The sequence below is a fragment of the Eumetopias jubatus genome, unplaced genomic scaffold, assembly GCF_037043125.1.
Source record: "Eumetopias jubatus isolate StellerSeaLion01/CBP00866 unplaced genomic scaffold, mEumJub1_p1.0 scaffold_15, whole genome shotgun sequence".
In the NCBI taxonomy this organism is placed as follows: Eukaryota; Metazoa; Chordata; class Mammalia; order Carnivora; family Otariidae; genus Eumetopias; species Eumetopias jubatus.
Genome location: NW_028274821.1, coordinates 67,581,215 through 67,604,947, shown reverse-complemented (window position 1 = coordinate 67,604,947; position 23,733 = coordinate 67,581,215). Strand labels below are relative to the sequence as shown.

At 41.6% G+C, this 23,733-nt stretch overlaps 1 protein-coding gene across 3 annotated transcripts in view; it reads left to right on the top strand.

Annotated features, from left to right (window-relative positions):
* ABCA1 (ATP binding cassette subfamily A member 1) overlaps window positions 1–21,135 on the top strand; it is a 126,217-nt gene extending 105,082 nt beyond the window's left edge. For all 3 annotated transcript variants that reach the window (XM_088018728.1, XM_028108727.2, XM_028108728.2), the window contains exons 34-50: window positions 614–719; window positions 1,541–1,615; window positions 2,094–2,263; window positions 3,768–3,945; window positions 5,893–6,008; window positions 6,105–6,249; window positions 7,711–7,834; window positions 9,086–9,215; window positions 9,475–9,595; window positions 10,678–10,740; window positions 11,350–11,456; window positions 13,711–13,852; window positions 14,243–14,377; window positions 15,371–15,474; window positions 16,099–16,191; window positions 16,836–17,079; window positions 17,694–21,135. In XM_088018728.1, coding sequence (XP_087874854.1) covers window positions 614–719; window positions 1,541–1,615; window positions 2,094–2,263; window positions 3,768–3,945; window positions 5,893–6,008; window positions 6,105–6,249; window positions 7,711–7,834; window positions 9,086–9,215; window positions 9,475–9,595; window positions 10,678–10,740; window positions 11,350–11,456; window positions 13,711–13,852; window positions 14,243–14,377; window positions 15,371–15,474; window positions 16,099–16,191; window positions 16,836–17,079; window positions 17,694–17,834 — 2,194 coding nt within the window. In that variant the 3' untranslated portion in view covers window positions 17,835–21,135. The remainder of the gene's footprint in view (window positions 1–613; window positions 720–1,540; window positions 1,616–2,093; window positions 2,264–3,767; window positions 3,946–5,892; window positions 6,009–6,104; window positions 6,250–7,710; window positions 7,835–9,085; window positions 9,216–9,474; window positions 9,596–10,677; window positions 10,741–11,349; window positions 11,457–13,710; window positions 13,853–14,242; window positions 14,378–15,370; window positions 15,475–16,098; window positions 16,192–16,835; window positions 17,080–17,693) is intronic.
* Window positions 21,136–23,733: the final 2,598 nt, after the last annotated feature.

Below are 23,733 nucleotides of genomic sequence, written 5' to 3'. Positions count from 1 at the left end.
GAACTCCTTTATCTCTCTCGGTATTGAAGGAACCAGGTAGCACTAGGGAAGAAAGGAATGAAAAACACTTGAAGCCAGTTTGTACTTCCTAGGGAATGAGATGCCTTATATGGCTGCCCCAAAACTTAGCTCTGTCACTGCTGCCCACCTTTCCTCTTTGCCTTTTTCCCAAGGGCCAGCACCCACAGAACTTGGCACAGAGCAATTGCAGACTGGGACCCCTAAAGTGGCCTTCATGCTAGGGAAGAGCTATGGCGTGTTGCCCCAGACACACGTCCCAAACGTTCCTTGACACCCAGAGACCCACATGCAGGTGCAGGCTGGGGCCACCAGGGTGGGCAGAGGAGCATCTGTGAGGGAAAGACCGTTCTTTCCTCAGGGTCTCAGCCATCTCATGCTGTCTGTAATCACAGTCCTCGGCAATAACCGTAAGAGTTAAGCGCTTGCCAAAAGTCCTCAGCGGGGGCCAAGATGCAGCTTTCTCCAAGTCTAACTTTGGTCTTGCTTTGAATAAGCAGTTCCCCTCCATGAAGCCTGCAAACATTCATGTGATGTCTGCTGCTGAATGATACTGTGTACCACACTGTATTTTAATGTTAGGCTGTTCTTTTAGGTATGGAGGGTTTTCCCTGGGTGCAAGTAATTCTCATTCACTTCCTTCAAGTCAAGAAGTTAATAATGCCATCAAGCAAGTGAAGAAGCACTTGAAGCTGGCCAAGGTATGGTATCCATCCTAGGACATGTCAGAAAAATGGGCCCAGAGTTGCCACTATGTGGGAGTGGTTGGCAGGTACATCTAATCACCTTGCCACTTACTGTTTTGAAGACTTTGAATCCAAAGCCATTATTGGCATCTACTGATCTTGTGCCGGCCAAGACTGAGCTACTCAGCAGGTATTTAATATCTGAAAACATAGATCAAAAAAAAAAGATTCAGATGTTTAAAAGCTCTCAGAATAACTTCATGAAGTAAATAAACTGGGCTTCAAACCCACTTACCTGAAACAATCACTGGTTAAAAGGAAATGAATCATTTCCTTCAGGCTGGCGGCAGGACCTTGGAGGCTGTCACTTCATTTCTCAGTATTTTGGGTTTCCCATTTTTTAAATGAGAATGAGGGCTCCGATGGCATGGATTTCAGGACCATGGGCATTTGCAATAGTCCTAGAGTCTGTAACTCGGCTTTGAAGGTCCAGACCCCGCATACCCGATGCATCTGCCCATGGAGCGTAGTTCTGGGTCTCGGGGACACCCAGGGGACTGCTTTGAAGAATGCTCACCACCCGGTTGAGACCTCTGCATCTTGGGACTTGAAGTCACAGGGTGTCCCTGTGATTCTTTCAAAACGTGTGGTTTATGGCAACATGAATGCTTTAGATTTCTGGTCACTTATTTCTTGGGCACCAGTCCTGCAGTGGTTTCATATCTCACTCAGGTGAACGAGGCAGTAACGATGTGGCCCTTCGTAGGATTGTCCTGTTGCCCTTCCCTTGTGAATTGTGAATCATCCCAACTGAGGCAGGTTTCTGTTGTTCACAGGACAGTTCTGCAGATCGATTTCTCAGCAGCTTGGGGAGGTTCATGACAGGACTGGACACGAAAAATAACGTCAAGGTGAGGCTCTCTGTTCCAGTAGCTTCTTGATAAACTAAGTACTTTCAGCTCATAATGTTGATAGGTGTATTCATGACAGAAAAGAGCAGACTACTAATTTTACCGTGGAGGCCAGACAGTGTGGTGGTAAAGAGAATTGGCTTTACCGCCAGACATACCGAGGGAACTGCTGTGACCTCGACCAAATTCCCTAACCTATCTAAGCCTAGGTTTCCTAATCTAAGAAACTGAGACAGGAGTCACGCCTTAAAGCTGTGGTGAGGATTGAATGAGTTAAAGATCCAAGGTAGGCGGTGCGGTGCCTGGCCATTTGGTCAGTGCTCCACATACCCTGGTCTCTGTTAGTACTTTACCATGTCCTCCGACGCTAATGTATTATCTTGGTGTACGACTGGCATTTCGAAAATGTGCATGCACACCTACCCCCGGGAGCAGGATTTGGAAGCATTACTTTGTACCTGGTGTCTTTTATTTTTAGGTGTGGTTCAACAACAAGGGCTGGCATGCCATCAGCTCTTTCCTGAACGTCATCAACAATGCCATTCTGCGGGCAAGCCTGCAGAAGGGAGAGAACCCCAGCCAGTATGGGATTACTGCCTTCAATCACCCCCTGAATCTCACCAAGCAGCAGCTCTCGGAAGTGGCTCTGTAAGCATGGCTGAGTCTGCCTGGGTGGGGTGAGGAGAGGAGAGGCTGTTGGTGGAGCTGGGGAGTAGGGGAGGGAAGTGTGCAGTTGGTTGAAGAGTGCTGGCTGAGGCTACAGTTACATTATGGTAGGTCCGGGTGAATTTGGGTTCTGGGCAGAAAATGATCACTTCATGAACTGGCTGGCAGGGATTAAACTGCAGAAGATCCAGGATTCTGATGGATCAAAAACCATTACCTTGAGTGAATGTGTATAAAGTGACATTGTCAATAAAATCCTCAAATAATTTAACTCACCGTTAACCCAGTCGTTCATAGAAAACCAGTTTTATTAGTTTTGAAACCACTGTTTCCTAAACTTGGTGAAGCATGCTTTTATCAGCTTGTCCTTTTAATTCCTGAATGAAGTGTGCGCGCACGCGCGTGCGTGTGAAGTTTGAAGCCAGTATATCACAGTTTAAAGTGAGTAACTTTTGGAATCCTAGAGATCTGTGTTTGACTCTGGTTTCTAAGTTTCTATATGTATGGTTGTTAAATGAGGCAATTCATGTAAATTGCCAAGTCCAGCACTCAACTCAACACATTGTTGATATTCAACACATGTTAGATTCTTTCCTGTGTCCAGAGCGTGGCACAGCTATTGCTGCTTGACTCATATAGAATATCAATATATACCAATAGGATCTTTATACCAAGTTTATATAAAATTAGTACATATAAAAAGTTTGTTATGCCCTGCTTAATGGGCTTATAACTGTTCTCCTTTAATAGAATCTGATAGAACTTTTGCTATTTGTTAGATTGATAAGCACACACTATTGTTTTCACTTTTATTTACAGCCAGAAATTAACTTACTTGAATAGTTTCACACTAATACTTCTCTGCTTTATTTCATTTTCAAGGTACACTAGTACTGTATGTGTGAACATTTACAACTTAATGCTCTTAAGGGTCAAGAACAGAAGGCCAAAGTGAATGCCATTTGGCATTCTTAGACTTCCTTTAATAATTTCATTATGGCAGGTGCCTGGCTGGCTCATTCGGTTAAGCGTCTGCCTTCAGGTCACGATCCCAGGGTCCTGGGATCAAGTCCCATGTCAGGCTCTCTGCTCAGCGGGGAGTCTGCTTCTCCCTCTCCCTCTGCCGCTCCCCCTGCTCATGCTCTCGCTCTCTCTCTAAGTAAATAAATAATCTTTAAAAAGATAATTTCATTATGGCAATGGATTCTTTTTTTCCTCATTGGAATCAGTTTTGCATTTTAATTATGAGGATTTTTTTTAAATTGAAAATAATCATCTTTAACCCTGAACAAAATACATTTGGTCAATGGATTTTTCCCTCCGGGCTATGCCTCACATCTCAGATCTCTGTGTGTGTTTGCGTGCATGTGTGTCTGTGTTTGCACGCGTGCGTGTGTGCATACACTCGTGCATGCATGTATCTTGCTTGCTTGAGTTCTCAGCTGCATTGGTGATCCCTCATATCCTCACTGCCTTTCTTTTTCAGGATGACCACATCAGTGGATGTCCTTGTGTCCATCTGTGTCATCTTTGCGATGTCCTTCGTCCCGGCCAGCTTTGTTGTGTTCCTGATCCAAGAGCGGGTCAGCAAAGCGAAGCACCTGCAGTTCATCAGTGGAGTAAAGCCTGTCATCTACTGGCTTTCCAATTTCGTGTGGGATATGGTAAGAACCCCAGTCTGCTGCTGCTTTCTAAATCATCAGGGCTGGGGACTGGATGAAAGAGCCTCTGGCTCCTGTAAAAGTGTTTGCATTAGTCAAAGTGAATGAAGAAGGAAAGGCAGAGGCTGTTGTAAACTCTCATGATGCCAAATATGGGATCAAATACAGAGCTGATCTCACACCGCAGAGAAAATCTGTCTACACTGCAATGAATACCACTACCATCACTACCACTAATTTCTTAAGTGACCATTTTTCGAAGTAACTTTGAGCTGGAAGACTCTTAGAACTCCAGTGCCTCTACCCTGTCCGGTAGGTTTTCACCTCCAGAAGCAGGGTGTTCTTTGCCTTAGCAGGAAATCCATGTTTCATTTGGAAACTCTATACATTTGACCCAGAAGCCTGTCCATCCATTTCAGATATGGTTTTGTGCCAGCACTAACAGATTGCTTCCGTTCAGACCAATATGAAGGACTTCAAAGAATTCTGAAGTTCTAATTTTTGTAAAGTGGAGTTGAAATATATCTCCCTTGACTTCCATTAATTGTAAGCCACACAGAACGAATTTAATCCTTCTCCCACTGCACAGCCCCTTGGGTATTTGAAGACAGCTTTCATTTAACCCAAGTCTTGCCCACATAAGATGATAGATGAGAACACACTTTGTAATCTTCCGAGCACTATACGAATGCGAGTGATGATGGTGAGGATGATGTCCGTGCTGATTAGACCAAGCCTCTCAGACTTGTCACCCTTGTGATATGTTGCCTTTCTGTGTCCATGCTCCACATTGTTAATGTTCCTTTGGAAAAGCCAAGCCCAGAACTAACCCTTCAGACTCTGGTGTGAAGGGTTCCAAGTCTAGAGAGAGTTGATCTTTATCCCATACCTTCATCACTCAAAACCTCAGCACAGGTTTTGCATGCAGAAGAAGCGCTGTCTTGTTAGCAGCTTGGTAGCAAACTGAAATTTCCATTTCCCAGAATGATTGGTGAATGGGGTCTCTTTCCTTCTACACGAATACAGTTGACTTTTTGAACCTAAACTTTATATTTATCCCTGTTACACTGCATCTTGTTTCCTCTCCATTTGTTTTTGTTTTTATCTTGCCCGAGTAATTACTTCATTCCGTAAACACGTACTGAGTGCTCATGATGTATCTGACTGTGGCAAGCACAGGGGATTCAGAGATGAAAGATCAAGTCTGTGAACTCAGAGACCTCACTTAGCTACCTGTGTATTATCTGTCACTTCCTACTTTTGACTCTGAAATTTGCTGAAAGCAGGTCTTCATCTAAATTGTTGATAAACCTATGGGGAAGGACGGGACTGAGGCAGAGCCCTGTGGTCCGAAGCTCAAATTCTTTTAATAGCCAACAAGCCTACTCTCACCTCCCTGCCTCTGCTTTGCTCTACCAGTTATGAATTCTCATAATTGTCCTGTAGTCAAGCCTTTATATCTGCATTGTAAGGCTTGATACACTGTCAGGACAGACTTTAAAATTATTCTCAGTGTGATGAAACAATTCTGACATTGATGAGGTAAGCGCTTATAAATAGATGTGAGATTGAATTTGGGCAGACTATAATATAGCATTAATTATAAAACACACAATTATCTCCAGGAAGAATCATGGAAGCTTATTTGCTGCCTGTGAAATTATAATTACTCTGACTGGGAATCCATCGTTCAGTAAGTTTACTGAGCGTGACACCTTGGCTTAGCTGTTGGAAAGCTGGAAAGGGCATGCAGTTTATAAAATCAGCCAAGGGTAAAATGCTTGTCAAAATGTATTGTCCAGTATTTTGGTGAATATTTTATGTGGCTTCATTAATTCAGTTATTCTCTGCTCTGTTTATCTGCCCTTTCTTGTCCTGTGGTGGTGAAGACTTGGGGTGTGTTGTGTCTCTGACTTAGGGGTAAAATTCATTTCCTTGTTCCACTTCTAGTGCAACTATGTGGTCCCTGCCACGCTGGTCATTATCATCTTCATCTGCTTCCAGCAGAAGTCCTATGTGTCCTCTACCAACCTGCCCGTGCTAGCCCTTCTACTTCTGTTGTACGGGTAAGGCACCTCTGCAGCGGTGGAAGGCATGTGGTGCCCAGAGTCCGAGGGAAGGCAGGGGACCCCCAGTGGACATTTGTCTTTGTGCCTTACCAGGTGGTCGATCACACCTCTCATGTACCCAGCCTCCTTCGTGTTCAAGATCCCCAGCACCGCCTACGTGGTCCTCACCAGCGTGAACCTCTTCATCGGGATCAACGGCAGTGTGGCCACTTTCGTGCTGGAGCTCTTTACCAACAATGTGAGTCCTGCAGGAAGAGCACCTCCCGCAGGGACGAGCATCTCTGTGAGCCAGGGGACCGCGCCGCATCAGGATCTTAGGCCACTCGTCTGTGGGGCTGACCCCATAGCCCTCTCTGCCCTTCGGATTCTCTCCTCTCTGGGTTTGCATAGCACCTCTTTCTCCTCCTTTTCCTTAGATTTCTCTGACTGATCAAGCCCTTTGGTTTCCTTCGACAGGTTCTTTCGTACTCCTTTCTGTTTCGGTGCTGCTCTTCCCAGTATTCGGTGCTCTGCCATCTTTGCTTTCCACTTTAGAAGTGTCTCTGTGTGATGCTGTTCGTTCCTGAGGCTTTTACTGATTCCCCTCTCTGTGTCTTACGTTGTTACCTCCCCGATCTTTGCCTTTGACCCTGATTGTTCCCTAGAACTCTAGTCTCAAGTTTTCACTTGCCTAGCGGGTGGCTCCATTTAGATTATTTCCAGATACCCTGGACTTGACCTGCCCTCATCATCTTCTCCCTCAGGACCTAGTACTTCTCCTGCCATTCCTGTCACACTGGATGGCACTACCATCCACCCGGTCACCCCGGCTGACAATAGTATGGGCATCATATATACTTTGCTTTTGTTTATTTCCCACATTCAACTGTTTGTCAGTTCTTCCAATTGCATGTCTTTTTAAGGGTCTCTGCCCATTCCTGTTGGCGTTGTCTTTGTCCAGATACCTTAACTTAGCATGCAAGCTGTACGGCCCTTCCTGGCCACATCCCGCCACACCCTTTCCCAAGACTCTGTAACTTCATCTGAGTTGGTTGTTCCTTAAACCCTCCATTCTCCTGTAGGTCTGACTTCCTTTATCTCACCAACCCCTCAAGACTGCACTCAGCTGTGAAGCTTTCCTTTCCTGCCCCATGGGAGGTGCTCTCTCCGTCCCCAGTGCTCCCAAAAGCCCTCACTTCATGCCTCCTGTAAAACACCTATCCAGTGATGCACTCATTTCCTCCAGAGTAGAGACTCTTTATTAACCTTTGCCTCCCCTGTGCCCTAGCACAAGGCATCCAGCCCACAGCAACTTAATTGTTGGATGTTTTGCCATTGGCTTAATGTACACAAGAATTGTTAAAATGCCAACAAAATCCTGAAGCTGAAATGGACCCAGACATGGGCAATTTGCTTTTGAAATGCTAAGCCAGTATTTTATTATGGATTTGCTTCTGATTAAATATAACTGTGTTTCTAAACTTGGCTTATAGTTGTCCACACTCATAGCATTACTGCAAATCCTCGAAAGAGGAAATTTTATTATGTTATATGTCATCAACTGTGGCTACCACTCTTATGGGTGTCTGAATTCAAAGGTTCAGTTTGACCCCGGGGAATCAAATTTTTCTTCTCTCCCGTTATTGCAGACCTTGATATATTTTTAGTCTAAACCATAAATGACATTCAGTTTCTCTCTGTCTTACTATATTTTTCTTAGAAGCTGAATAACATCAATGATATCCTGAAGTCTGTATTCTTGATCTTCCCACATTTTTGCCTGGGACGGGGGCTCATTGACATGGTGAAAAACCAGGCAATGGCTGATGCCTTGGAAAGGTTTGGTGAGTGACAGCAGTGGCTCGAGGGTGCTTGCATGGAGATGGCAGTTCTTGTGAGCCTCGGTCCTCTGGACTTCGGTTTGGAAAGAGGCTGGTGATGGGGCATAGGACTTCCCACCACTGAGAAAAGGTTCATGACGATGAACCTGGATGTAGCATGGGTCTTTGGATAGAACATTCGTCTGTGTCTCAGCACTCAGAAAAAGGAGAGGGGAGGTTTAGAGGTACGGAAAAAAATAGTGGCTTTATCCTGAATCCAGGGCATAATGCCACTGGTTGCATTTGTTAGTCACTGGAAAAGTCAAAGCACAGTTTGGGAATTTGATACAGGCCAGAGAATGAGAAGGAAGGGTGCAAACTTTGGCTCTATGAGGAAAATCATGGGCCTTTTACACCTCTATAAAAAGGTAATTTACTGCAGCTCTTTCTGTCTTTAGAGTCTTTAAAAATATTTCTCCTGTAGCCACATTACTATTCTTTATCCACTGGCTCATATAGCTAGATGGGCCATGTTATTTAATGGACATAGGAGAGGAACTTTTTTTTTTTTTTCCCCATCTAGCAGGTACAAAGGAGATATATAAGGAATGTAAGGAATAGTCCCATAAAGCCGGGTGATTTAATTGGTTCACTAGGTTATATTATATGCTACTGAAAGAGGCATTTTTTTTTTTAAAGATTTTATTTATTTATTTGACAGAGAGAGATACAGCGAGAGAGGGAACACAAGCAGGGGGAGTGGGAGAGGGAGAAGCAGGCTTCCCACCGAGCAGGGAGCCCGATGTGGGGCTCGATCCCAGGACCCTGGGATCATGACCTGAGCCAAAGGCAGACGCTTAACGACTGAGCCACCCAGGTGCCCCACGAGGCATCTTTTTAAAGTGCTCTCTAATCTTCCTTCAGTGAAACTTAAGTGTTTGCTAAAATACCCTAGAAGTTACCCTGGATTGCTTGCCTTTTTAAAAAAAGGATTTTCGGCATGTCTCATTAAAATAGGAAACATAAGATATGAAATTATAGGTCTAATACATGTTGGTTCTGAAATTCTGACTGATAATGAGTCAGAGTATATTTTCCCAAAACCCTACCCTAAATCAGACTTGGAAGTAGTCACTCCCTTAATTTTTCCTCCTTGTCATTGGCAGTAACCATTGGTGTTTCTAGGAACAGAGGTAAATTTGAGCCTGAATTTGAGGAAGGGCCATGGTCTTTGGTGCCTCCATTCTAACTGGATCTCTGCATTGTGTCTACCAGGGGAGAACCGTTTTGTTTCGCCACTGTCCTGGGACTTAGTGGGACGAAACCTCTTTGCCATGGCCGTGGAAGGGGTGGTATTCTTCCTCATCACTGTTCTCATCCAGTACAGATTCTTCATCAGGCCCAGGTGAGCTTTTTCTCAGAACTCATGGAGCATCTGGTTGAGGGTCACAGAAGAACACGGGGAATCACTGGTCAGTGGTGGTTGCATTGCATTCAACTCAAGACGATCCAGCTAATTTTCCTAATGTGGGCATCCTCTAGCCCACAGCACTGCTGATCCTAAAAACTGTGGAGAGTAGATTTAAAGGACTTCCTTAGAAATTGGATCTTTGTCTTGAAAAATACCTTGAAATATTGATTTTTCTTAAAATGTTTTTCCCAAGACCTGTAGATGCAAAGCTTCCTCCTTTGAATGATGAGGATGAAGATGTGAAGCGGGAAAGACAGAGAATTCTTGATGGTGGAGGACAGAATGACATCTTGGAAATCAAGGAGCTGACTAAGGTGAGCAGTGAGTAGAGGCTGTAACAACTTGTCTTCAGTTTTTTTTAGCTTTATATGTTGGAAATGAGCATTTTTGGTGATTTGATTAATGAAAAGAGTGTGTGTATCTAGACCAAACTTCTATCAATTTAATTTTATTTAAGATACACCGAGGGGACTTCTTAATTAAAGAAATCCTACTGAGAATACTTATGTAATGTGAAGTCTGGTTCTCAAGTATATTTGTTTCTCACACTTAACATTTATGTGTTTGTTAAAACATACTAAAATTGTATATCCAGTCAAAGCTGAGGTAGGAAGAATAAATGGTTGATTTTTGAGTATCATGGTCTAAAAAGCTGGTATGTCCCTGTAGCTCAGGAGGACAGTTTGTTTCAGCCCACTCCAGTTCACTTTTTTATAATATGTACGATATTTGCAGTGTTTAGATTATACATTTTGGCCCTGTAGAATTTTTTTTAATGTAGGCTCCATGCCCAGTGCAGGGCTTGAACTCACAACCCTGAGATCAAGATCTGAGCTGAGATCAAGGGTTGGATGCTTATCCGCCTGTGTCACCCAGGTGTCCCTAGAATTTAATTTTTAAAATACCTACAGTATCAAGTAAATGAAAAATTATGTAGATATTAATGACCCATGTCTCTTAAAAAGGTTGATAATAGATTAAAAATAAAAAATTCACTTTTAAGCTTTTGAATCATTCAGACAGAGACAGATCATGGCTCTTGGCATATCAAATATGTGACTTAGTTTTATTTTTTTAATATTTTATTTATTTTTAAAGATTTTATTTATTTATTTGAGAGAGAGAGCACATGAGAGTGGGGAGGATCAGAGGGAGAAGCAGACTCCCTGCTGAGCAGGGAGCCCGATGCAGGACTCGATCCCGGGACTCCGGGATCATGACCTGAGCCGAAGGCAGCCGCCCAACCAACTGAGCCACCCAGGCGCCCCATGTGACTTAGTTTTATTGATGAGCCTTGCTTCGTGGTGTGTTTGGGTTATAGTTCCCTCTTCCCCAGTGGCTTACAATAGTTGTGATTCACTATGGCTCTTGAATTTTTGCATTTTGTTGGTTGCAGATATATAGAAGAAAGAGGAAGCCTGCTGTTGACAGGATTTGCGTTGGCATTCCGCCTGGCGAGGTAAAGGCACTGTCTACGCTGTACTCACCCTTGTTAATTCAGATTATCTACCCAATCAACAACAACGTCTATAAGGGTTGAAAATAGTTTTTAAAACTTTCTCTATTTATGTCTATATGGAGCAATCATTGAGAAGGTGGGGACCCCATATGTCAAAAAGCAAAAATTTTGGATAATCTCAGGCAGTTTAAGAAAAGAATGCACATCCAAAATGTGTCTTTGTGATCCATTCAAGATGATGAAATTCAAATAGATTTTTTTAAGTAGGTTTTCTTCTTTTCTCGTTCATGATTGTGTTCTTTTATGCCCGTTAGGCAAATTAGGTGGTGAAATGTGACTTGGTTGGCTTTCATTACTGTGTTTTACACATTAACTTTGGCTTCAACCTGACAGTTCCAATATTTACAAATATGCTCAATATGTCTCATTATAAATGTTTAAATATCTGTAGAAGTTCTTAAAACCCCCCAAAATTTGACTCTTTATTGACATTTAAGAACGTTTTAGAGTCGTGTCATCTCAAAACTAAGCTGAGGTGACTCTTTTATAAGGGTCATTTATATTCAGATTATTAGAAGTTTGCTTTAACAGCTTACCCATCTCTTTCAGTGCTTTGGACTTCTGGGAGTTAACGGGGCTGGGAAATCATCAACTTTCAAGATGTTAACTGGAGATACCACTGTTACCAGAGGAGATGCTTTCCTGAACAAAAATAGGTGAGAAAAGATGTGGACTGTATTTTGCCACAAAGACTTTATTTTTTTTTACTTTATTTAAATAAATATATTTTTATTTTTCTGACTATAACGGTACTATGTAGTTTATAAAAATGTTGAAATAGATAAAGTGTAAAGACAAGAATAAAAATCATCCATAATCCCACTACCTGAAGATAACTACTATTTACATTTTTTTCTCCCAGTCTCCCTCTTATTTTTTTTTTTTTAACAGCTTTATTCAGGTATAATTTTACATAGCATATAGTTTACTTGTCTTAAGAGCACAGTAATTTCTAGTGATTTCTATTCGATTTACAAGGCTGTGCACTCATCACCACAATCATTTTAGAACATTCCCACCACCCGCAAACTCTCTATTTTACACATATAAAATGTATTGTAAAATTGAGATCATACTATGTCTAGATTTTTGAAATTAGTCTGTTGTTAATGAGTCTAGTATGGACATTTCTTAATGGATTGCATATTCTAAGATATAGCCTTTGCGTTGCTCCATAACCGCCCCCCCCAGTACACTTATCTGCAGTTTATTTAATCAGTTCCTTATTGCTGGACATTTATTAGTTTCTATTTTTGACTATGTAAATATGTCCTTGTATTCGTCTTTTATTTCCTCAGGGAGCATTCCTATAAGGTAAAAGGGTATGTACTTGCCAAATTGCCCTTCCTAAAGGGTATCAATTATTGAGGCCACAATAGGCCATTATCTGAGAATGCACAGGTCACTAAGCAATCGGATCTTTAGGCGCACCTCCACTTTAGAGACCTATTAGGCAGTGTTACCCTTGGGTACTCTAAATATGTGGGGTTTCTCTGGGCTTTTTATATGGAGAGGTGGTGTAAGACAGTGGCTTTTGAACTTTTCTAACCATGACCCATTGTAGCAAATACATTTACCTCTCAACCTAGTAAATACACAAAATCACATAAACAGGCATATCTTAAAAAAAAAAAAATCAATCTTATGACCCACTAAATTTATTTTGTAACTCACTAATGAGTGATGACTCAAAATTTAGAAATAATAGATAGGGGGCTAATAGCCAATAAAATTGAAAAGAGTGAGGGACTTAATGTACTCATGGGTCCCCTCTTTTGTCTCTTATCAGTTTTTTCAGTAGCAGGGTAGAGAAGGTTTAAGAGAACAGAAATTCTGGAATAGCAGGCCTAAGACTGTGCGTTTGCTTCCCCAGGCTTGTTCCTTCTACCAGGTTCCTGGGATACAAAGCAATGGGAGCAGTAGGCTCAAACTAAGGTTTATCACAGCGACCTGTTGTAAGAGCTGGCTTGGGCAGTGTTGCTGGGAGGGAGGGCCAGGCACAGTGTCTGTGGGCCTCTCAATCATAACTCTGGAAAGGTCTGGACCTGGGAGTGTGAAACAGGCAGAAGGGAATGAACACTGCTAGAAGACCAAACAAAGGCCAAATGCTGTCCAGAGGTGGCTGATGTGTAGCCAACAGACTGGATGGGACACTGAGCTTCTCCCACATCAAGGATTCTTAACCTGAGATTGGCTTCATTGGGCCCAAAAGCTGCTTCCATCAATATATTTAAAGCTGTGTATGTAGATTATTTTTTGGTCACCAGATTTTCGGAGAGCCTGTGTTCAAACACAAAAACAAAACAAAAATCTCCAAAACAAAGCCCTTAAAAACCAGGAGGGTGCACGGGTCGGGTAAATAGTGGGACCAGGGGGTCTAGACCATGTTGTGGCCGAGTCAATGTATGGGCAGCAAACAGCAGAGGGAGGGAGGTCACACCCAGATTTGCTGGGCCTCCTCTGGGTCTGAATGGCCATGAGGGAGACTTTGGAGTAGCAGAGTACTTGGTATGTATGACTGGATCACAGGGTCAAGTCTGGGATGGAGACTTAGTGTAGCCCCAGGATTGTGAGTGAGATTGTTGGTAGAGGTAGTGCTGCAGTTGGGATGGCCTTGGGAATCTTGAAATGGGACTGAGCGCAGGCTCAGTCTCATTTAATCAGATTGAGGTGTTGGGAGAGCCAGGTGCAAGCAGTAGGCAGGACAGAGGTGGGAACCCTGACTGCCAGAGGGGCTGGCCTCTGGGGGGTAGAGGGTGTGGGGCAGAAAGATTATTCCTTCAAGCTACAGCAAGTGTGATCACTGGTTATTTTTGTCATGTGCAAGCATGCTTTATAGGAACATGAGACAAAACTGTCCACTCAGAATCTCTCTAAATGCTTAAAACCTGACCATTTTTTCCTTTGCAGTATCTTATCAGACATCCATGAAGTCCATCAGAACATGGGCTACTGCCCTCAGTTCGATGCCATCACGGAGTTACTGACCGGAAGAGAGCACGTGGAGTTCTTTGCCCTCTTGAGAGGAGTCCCAGAGAAAGAAGTTGGCAAGGTATGGTGGGCACCAGAAGCCAGCCTGCCCCCTTCGGCAGGCTGACAGTATACCTTACAAATGACCACTGGCTTCAGGCTCTTTTTATTCATGGATGCAGCAATATGAAATGCTGGCTTTTTGCACCTACTTTGCAGGGTGGGAGTCCGTGGGGGTGGGGGTGGGGGCAGGGGTGAGTGGACAGACAGGTGCTGGAGAGCAGAGAGGAAGTGCTGTGCCCACCCCTACGAGTCCTTTCCCCCTGCTTTTTGGCTCCTTGGCACTTGCTATTATAGAATCTACTCAGTGAAAAGAATTTTCCTAGTCCTACTCTGTAAAGAATCATATACAAGTGTAAGAAGGCATGATAAACAAATCAGACGAAAGTCAAGGTCCTTTTTATTACTCTAGGTTGGTGAATGGGCAATTCGGAAACTGGGCCTTGTAAAGTATGGAGAAAAATATGCTGGTAACTATAGTGGAGGCAACAAGCGCAAGCTCTCAACGGCCATGGCTCTGATCGGCGGGCCCCCTGTCGTGTTTCTGGTGAGTATGACTGTGCATGGAGCACTCTTGTTTGGGCCTGAATGGAAAACATCACTTTCCTGAAGTCCTGTACGTCCAGGGATATTGCCGGACTGGCTTGGCTAATGGCATGCCATCCTTCCTCCAACCAGGAATGGCAGAGCAGCCTTAGTAAACCAGAAGGAAGGAAGTTCTTTTGTTCTTCTCCTTGATACACACTGGGGTGGCTTTGCCATGCCCTCCGATGCTCCAAAGGAGAGATGCTCCAGGGCCCTTGTTTCTCTGGTGTTGGGGAACCCTGGCACGTGTCGCTGAGTCTTGGATATGTGATTTGACCTTTCTCTGGAACATTGTTTCTGACGATCTGTGTGTTCATCTCCTGAAGATGGAGATTGTGGACACAGCTTCAAGATCCCCAGGGTGGCACCTGGGTCATTGTCCTAACATACAAATAGATGGAAAACAGAAGATTAAACTGGACATAGCCCCTTGACCCTTTTCATTCTGCTTGGAAGTGATTACAGGAAGAAGCCTTGGGTTAAGGCTTTAATGTTATCTGGACCATTTGGATCTGCAATTTGTTTCTCTAAGACTAGCAAGTACAATGTAACAGGCCAAGCTGTAATGAGCTAGAATAAAAAAAAGTAATTTTACCCAAACCTTATATGGACTTTAATAGAGATTTCAGACAAAAAGAATTTTTAGTGTGTACTTGTCAGTCATGAAAAGATGATTGAAACTAAATAGCTTTTTCCTTTCCCTTCCTATTCATTTGGAGAAATTTAATTTTATAAAAAATTTGAGTTTCCTACTTGAATGACACATTGGTAAGAGTGAACTGGTTACAAACAAGTATGCAGTTTACTGCTGTATGTGAGGTCTGGTTCTTTGGTCTATCAAGAAATAACTAGACTGGTAAGTTGAAATTTAGGCTATTTTAAAGATGCTTCTGCATTTAAAAACAAATCTTTGTGTTTTTAACAAATAATAGGACTTATTTTATTCTAATTACAGGATGAACCTACCACAGGCATGGACCCCAAAGCCCGGCGATTCTTGTGGAATTGTGCCCTAAGTATTGTCAAGGAAGGCAGATCAGTAGTGCTTACATCTCATAGGTCAGTAGTGAAGACTTGGCGTGGCATCTGTGTTGTGTTTAAGGTTTTCCAAGTAGCAATGTGGTCACTGTATAAGAATTAGAAAGTATAGAAGGCAAAGAGAAAATGTGATAATCACCTGAAATTCTACTACTAGGACACAACCATTGCTGTCATTGGGCTATATATCTTTGCAGTTTTCCTGTGCAGATCTGTGCGTGCGCACACACACACACACACGTACACTAGGCGTGTGTGTGTATTTTTACAAGCAAAAATGCAAGCTTTGTACATACACTGTTCTTTTTCACTTAGTATTTTGTGAACGTTATTTCAAGTCAGTACATTTAGATGTGTCATCATTTCTTATAGCTGAATAGACCGTATTCCAAGAGGAAATACCCTAATTTATTTAACTCCTCCTCTTTTTGTAGATATTTGGACTGTTTCCAACTTTTTTTTTTTTTTACAAATGTAAATAGCATGGCTGTAAATAGCGTTATCCCTACATCTTGGTGTATTTGTAATAGGAGGCAGTTATGCCCTAGGAAGCTGGGAATCTATTTCTTTGAAATTCCAGATGTCCTATGATGTTTGGATGGTTAGAGGAGCATCTTTCTAAAACAAAAATCTGTTTTCCCACAGTATGGAAGAATGTGAAGCTCTCTGCACTAGGATGGCAATTATGGTCAATGGGAGGTTCAGGTGTCTTGGCAGCGTCCAACATCTGAAAAATAGGTAACAAGGATAATTTCTCGGGGATAACATCTACTGAGAACACTTGTGCTTATTCTTTTTGTGAGCATATAAATGGTGGCTCTAAAATAAGAGGAAATAAACTGAACAAAACGGTATAGTGGAAAGAATGAGGGCTTTGAAGTCAAACAAGACTTGACTGATTTGAATTCTCTCTTTACCTTTTCCTGGTGTGTGCCCTTGGACAAATCACTTAACCTTTCTGAGTCTGTATCCTAGGAATATCTGCTTTCTGGCTCTGCTAAACAAATGCGGTGGGGAATTTTACACATGTCAATATGGTTAGGCTTTGGAGTCAGACACAAACGAGTCTACATCCTGGCCCTACCACTTAGGAGCTCTGTACCATGGGCAAGTGACTAACTCCCTGGGCTTCAGTTTCTCTGTAACATGTCAGACTTCACGTGTCCAGGTGAGGATCTAATGGAATCGTGTATCTGAGGCACTTGGCATGGCACGTCACGTAGAATAGATACTCAGTAAATGGTAACCAGTTCCTTCTCTCAGATACTTATTTCTGGGTCTGTTGGGGAGTTTCCTTTTTCAAGTTGAGTAGAGTTACATATTATTTTGAGAAGTTTCCTGAGGATCTTCCATTGTTTTTTTTTTCTTTCTTCTGCTTTCAGGTTTGGAGATGGTTACACAATAGTGGTACGGATAGCAGGGTCCAACCCTGACCTGAAGCCTGTCCAGGAGTTCTTTGGACTTGCCTTTCCAGGAAGTGTCCTCAAAGAGAAGCACCGGAACATGCTACAATACCAGCTTCCATCTTCACTATCTTCTCTGGCCAGGATATTCAGTATCCTTTCCCAGAGCAAAAAGAGACTCCACATAGAAGACTACTCTGTTTCTCAGACAACACTTGACCAAGTAAGCTTTGAATGTCCAAAACAGACTGACTTTTCAGGGTGAAGATTCCTGACTCCTCTCCCCCACTCCCATATGGGTCCTAGAGCAGATTTGACTGAGCTTGAATTTCTGATTTACCACAAGCTGTGCTTTTTAACTAAACCACTCTGAATGTGTAAAGGGAGATGATTCTATCTACTTTAGAGGGTTATTGTGAGAATAGGTTGTAATAATAATCACAGTAACTATCATTTTCTGAGTACCTACCATGTGCCAGACATTTTGCCAGGTGTCTTAGCCCATTTAAATTAGATAACATCAAGTACCAACCGGATTCTGGCACTTAGTAGCTACTCAGTAAATGTTAACTTTATGTCTCTCTTCCCTCAATCAGGCCTGTAGGAATCAAAATAGATGATCGAGCAGTTGGTGATTTGAGGGGCAATAGAGAAGCTCAGTTTTTTAAATGGTTAATGCTTTTTCCAGGTATCCCCGTCCCCCTCACACGGTTTTCTACTTAATTATGCGATCTCGTATTCTGCTACCTGAATTAATCTCCACATGGTAAAATGCAATCAGAATAAAGAAGGAGCAAGTAGAGAGGTATTTATAAAGGTTCACCTTTCTTTTGACAGGTATTTGTAAACTTTGCCAAGGACCAAAGTGATGATGACCACTTAAAGGACTTGTCATTACACAAAAACCAGACAGTAGTTGATGTTGCAGTTCTCACATCTTTTCTCCAGGATGAGAAAGTGAAAGAAAGTTACGTATGAAGAATACTGTTCGTACAGGGTGACTAAAAGAAAGGAGGAAGTAGCCCTTCCTTTGCACCATGTGAAGTGTTCCAGAAGAAGAGCTGGACGTTTTTTGTGGGAAGAAGTAAACTGGATACTGTACTGATACTATTCAATGCAATGCAATTCAATGCAATGAAAACAAAATTCCATTACAGGGGCAGTGCCTTTGTAGCCTATGTCTCGTATGGCTCTCAAGTGAAAAAGACTTGAATTTAGTTTATTACCTTATACCTACGTGAAACTCTAGTATGGAACCCAGCGGACATATGGGTTTGAAATCACACTTTGTTGTTGTTGTTGTTCCTTTGTATTCTCACTGGGGTTGCAACAATAATTAGTCAAATAATCATGGCCAGTGATTATTTATCAAAATCAAAAGGCGTGTTACATCTTCATTCACGAAGCCATGCCATGCCTCAGGAGACAGGTTTCCTGGCGACACATCCATTGCTGGCGATGACTGTGCCAGAATGACTAGTGCCAAGTTTCTCAGAAAGCCTGAAGGACCGTGGTGTGTCGTGCACACTTTTGCAACAGCTGTTCTGCTTCAGAGTCCATCAGCATCGTTATCAGGTGACAGAGTGGTGCCCTGGATGGGGAAAGCCCTCCATTGTTTCCCTCTTTGATGAGCTGCTCTGGTGTGGCCGTAACATTGCAGGTGTGGGTAGCTCAAGACAGGTGAGACTTGGTTCCATAGGTCTCCAGGGCCATTTTTTCTGGGACTCTTTGAAGATACTTAGATCCTGGTAAGCAGCAAAGAGCTGCCAAACTGTTGAGGCTGCAAGCTGCTGAGGCCAGGTCACGGGATTAAGGAGATGGCTCGTTCAAACCTCGGGAGGCCTGTGTCCATTTGTCCTGTTTGTCTGCTAACACGGTACATTGCATCTCAAGATCTTCCTTTTTGACATAAGTGTAGTAGTATTTCTAGCTTTTTAAATTAATCTAGACTATGAAAGGATAGAGTTGTATTTTGACAAAAATCTTTGTACTTTTAATGTTGTTTGGAATCTTAAGTTCTGTCAGTGACTTGTGAATGGCCTCTTTGTAGAACCCTGTGGCGTAGAGGAGTAAGACCCCATTGCCTCACTAGCTTTATTTCTCATGGAAGCTTGCAGATGGATCCTCTGATTAGTGCCTGGTGACCAGAAAACAATGTGGTGGCCAAGATCTCATGACAGCATTATATTTGAGTTTCTTTAAGATCATTCAAAATACTCTTAATCTCAGCTTGTTAATCAAGTATTTTTTGAGTGTATGTTATAGCTGAATTGACTGTATGGATGGATTGGGTGGGGAGGAATTAAGTCTCAGTAGATATCCTGTGCCATGTTATTCAGCTAACAGGTTTACAAATATAGGTTTTGTTGTTGTGGTTGTGGGATCCCAGTGAATACTGGGCAGCCTTTTTTTTTTTTTTTTTTTTTTAAATAGCAACAGTGCAAAAGCCAAAAAAGTCTGTCATAAGGGTCACAAGACTAAACAATGAATACTTTAACAAAATCTTTGTGAAACTTTGTGAAGCACAAGTTGTGTTACTCAACAAAACTTGTTGAGTAACACAACTTGTGCTTATGGGTATATCTGGTACTGTCAGAAAATTGGCTTTGAAGATCTTAGATACCCCATTCTGACAATCTCAAACTTTTCATCTCTTCAGTCCTAAATTTCTCATGAAAAGAAAAAAAAAAAAGCAAATGCCCCCACATGAAATATATTTGACTTTTCTGATCCAGTCTTATTTTTTTAGTCAATAAACACTTAAAAAAATATTTCACTAATGCTTAATGTGATCTGTCTTGAGACAACAAAAATATGAGGGAAGTACTACTGGGTGAAATTCAAGCCATCTTTCAATATCATTACTAATTTCTTTTTCTAAAATTTAAATATTAACTAAAGGTTGTTAAGATTCACATCTATTTCAAATCTATTTTTTAAAATTTATAGAATGTTATCACATTAACTTGTTTGGCAAAAGAAAAGGACTTAGAAATTAATGCCAGTATTTCCTAAAATGATAAACAAGTAATGAAGGCCCATTTCTAGTAACTATTGGCATGATGAGGTCATTATATTTTGTGCAATCTTTAATGATATAAAATTCATAGTGTAATTTAGTTTCTCCTCATTTAATATTTTTCAAAATCAAACTTTTGTTATTTTCCCATTTCACTAGAATCATGTTCTAATTCTCTATTTTATTAAATCATTGAGCAGCTCCTGGCTCTAATTACTCTGACTTCAAGGCCATGTTAAAAATCAAAAGACACTGTGAACTGTTTTGAAAAAAAAAAAAAAAATTCAATATAGATTTCCAAGGATCTCTTCTGCAGCTAGAAACAATCTATAGCTACACACTGACTTCACTGTTACCTTTTAAACTATCCAAATAGTAATCTTTTACATTTCCCTGTGTAAACCTAATTATAGTAGAATTTTTTACCGACTCTACTCAAGTAAAATTTCTGTATATTCCCTGTGGAAATATAAGTATGTGAGTTTCAAAAATTCTCAAAAAAGTGTCCAAAGTTTGCCACTTTTGCTTCTTTTGGACACCTTGGAAACTTTGTCAACTGTGAATATGAAAAATACAAAAGAAAACAATCACAAAGCCCTTTACACATACATAAACATCCAGCACAGCTCATTGTTAAAAAACAGCCAAACCTCAGACTACTGTATTTGAATATCTGTACTGAAAGCGTGTGCATTGTGACGATTAAATGTTGCACGTCTTTCATTCACTGTAATCATTGACGAAAGGGATTTGTCTGTTTTCTTCTCGTGATGTTGTATATATCAGGTAAATTTTTTTCCAAAGAGCCATGTGTCATATATAATATTGAACCACTTTGATACTGAGAGATTAATTTGTACCCTAGTTACTATTTACTAGTAATAGTACTCTAGTAATACAGCTCTAATTCTCTTCAAAATTGTTGCATCCCTTTTATAGAATGTTTCTATTTCCATTAAGGATTAAGTATTCTCTCTCCTTATACCCTAGGATGAAGCTATGTTTTTGTGCTTTTTCTTTATCATTGGCTCTTCATTCCAAGCACTTTATGCTGTCTCTAATGGGATCTATTTTTGCACTGGAATATCTGAGAATTGCAAAACTAGACAAAAGTTTCACAACAGATTTCTAAGTTAAATCATTTTCATTAAAAGGAAAAAAAAGAAAAAAAATTTTGTATGTCAATAACTTTATATGAAGTATTAAAAAAAAAGCATATTTCTATGTTGTAATGAGTCACGAAATAAAGCTGTGACAGTTCTGCGGGTCTGTGCAAATTTACTTCCGTGCATTCGTAGCACCACCTACTGTTAAAGCTTGTGAAGACATTAGGAAAGTAAGAAACGTCCACTTGTAGTGGGAAGCTCTTTGATTCAAGGGTAGAAATTTTAGAAAAGGCTAAGTGTCCTGTTACAAAAGAGAACTGAGGGGACTACTTGCAGATAAAGGGTGTTTACACTTTCATAATTCAGTTAAGATAGTAAATAAGAAGTTTAAGAGGTTTTTAGGTAAAACGTATTCAGCTTATTGATTTTTGAAGCTAGAGAGCTCTCTGGAAATACTCTGTAGCTAAGTCTGTTTGATAAAAACCTCACTGCTTTATTTGTTGAAGCTACAAAGGCCGCCTTCAGAGGTCTTTTGTTCGTTAAACTGAAAATACAAGGACAGTGTGTGCCAAGTGTATTGGCAAGGTCTGCTCGGTATGGTGGCCTAGGTGAGCACGCAGAAAAAGTGGAAAAAGTAGAGGAACATCGGAGGTGCCTTCCCTTTCTCCCGTAAAAAGTGCTGTGCAGTCGAAAGCCAGGGTTATGTGGGGCTGTGACGAGACGTGTGGATGTAATTTTCATAGCTCACTAGCAAAGTCTCAGGAAAGACATCTGCTTATCTCGGTATCTGAAGAACCTCTGTCAAACTCCCCCTCGTAGGCAGCATAGCGGAGTTGTGGGGCCTCTTCTAACGGCCCTGAGGACAGGTGCTGAGTGGTCCTTTGCTAAGGCGCGCATCCCACTGCGTGCAGAGGAAGGATCTCGGTTTGTGAGTGAGCCTTGAGCACTTGGAATCAACATCGCAGCTGTGTCTTTCCCTCTTAAAGTTCACATTATGGCGACTTCAATGAAATGATAGAAAACTGTGTTTCTTTGTGAAAAATGACAATCGAGAGAAGAAAGCTACTAAAACATGAAAAGGCAAGTAATTTAGATAACCATGTAAGTCACCCATGAGTCTGGAGGAAAACCTTCTATCTAGAGAAGAGCCTATATACACATTTGTAGGTTCAGAAGAACCTTGGAACCTTTGAAATGGTAATGCATATATTAAATATGAAAAGGTAGAAAATTAGCTACCTTTTTCAAGTATTTTACTGTCAGGCACTTCATTTACTCCCTAATTAACTATCTGCCCTATGAGGTAAGCAGTACCATTTGATGTGCAAGTAAACTGTGGCTCAGTGGATAAAGAACTTATTTAAAATTAAGCTGCTACTAGACTGGCAAAGGGTTCTTTCTGGTGAAGGTGAGTATAAGTTAACAATTGCTCTCATAAAATCCGCCTGGCATCATCATACAATAATTTAACCAATATTTATTGAACTCTGTTGTGTGCCATATACTTTTCTAGGTTCTGGGATGCAGTGTCGAAGACTGAATTCCTGCTCTAATGAACTTAAATTTCAGTGGAGAAATCATACTCACATTCACAATGGATGTGTAGACAAACACATACAATAAATTCAGACTACAGTAAGTGCTAAGAAGAAAATGACCCATGGTTATATGAGTTAATGATGGGAGAAGAGTCAGAGATGGCCGCCTGAAGAGTGACATTTGAGTTCAGATCTGATCAAATAAGTAGGAGCCAACATTTGAAGGTGGGCAGAGAGAATGTTCCTGGAAGAAAGAACACCTGGTGCAAAAGCCCCAAGTGGGAAAAAGGTTGGCAGGTTGGGGAAGGAGAGAGAGAATTCCAATCTCTGGAGTGGTAGAAGGGGCAGAAACCAGAACCTGTAGGGCCTCCCAGGCCATATTAAGTTATCTGGATTTTATTGTTAGTGCAATGAGGAACCACTGGAGAGTTTTCAACAAGGTAGTGGTTTGATGTAATCACTGTTTCAGAAAGAATGCTGGCTGTATGGGGAAAAGGAACAGTAGGGAGGCTAAGATGTTGGTGGATTGGGCAAGGGTGTAGCAACAGACGCAGGAATAATAATGTTCAGGATGTATTTTAGAGACAGAGCCAACAGGAATTACCGACAAGCTCCATGTAGGGGTTGAGGGCAAGGGCTATCAAGGTGACTTCTAGTTTGTGACTCAAACTAGGTAAATGGTTGTGTTAAAACGGCCATTCGTACCTTCTTCAAATTCGGTGCTCAGGAACAATGATGGGAAAGAAGATAAAAATGTGTAAGTCATCAGTACATGTATGGTTTTTAAAGCCTTGCGACTAAATGGGCTGACCTAGAGAGAATGAAGATAGAGAACATTCCTGAGCCCTGAGATCCCACCCACATTTGGAAGAGAAGCCAGCAAAGGAAAGAGAGGGACTGGCCAGTGAGGAGGAAAATCTGAGTTTGACACCCTATACTGAAGCTCAGAATCAAGTGTTTCAGGAAGGCAAACATGGTCAGTGGTGTCCCAACACTGCTGAGAAGCAAGGTAAGGCAGAGAAAACGACTGAATTTGGTAAGACAGAGGTCCTTGGTGACCTTGAAGTCATTTCAGTAGATTAACAAGGCTCAGGTTGAGGGAAGAGTAAGAGGTAAAGATGGGGAATACACGTGTAACTCTACTGAGAGTTCTGCTTTACTGTGAAGCAGAAAACATGACAATAGCTGGATCACAAAGCTTTTATTTGGATTCT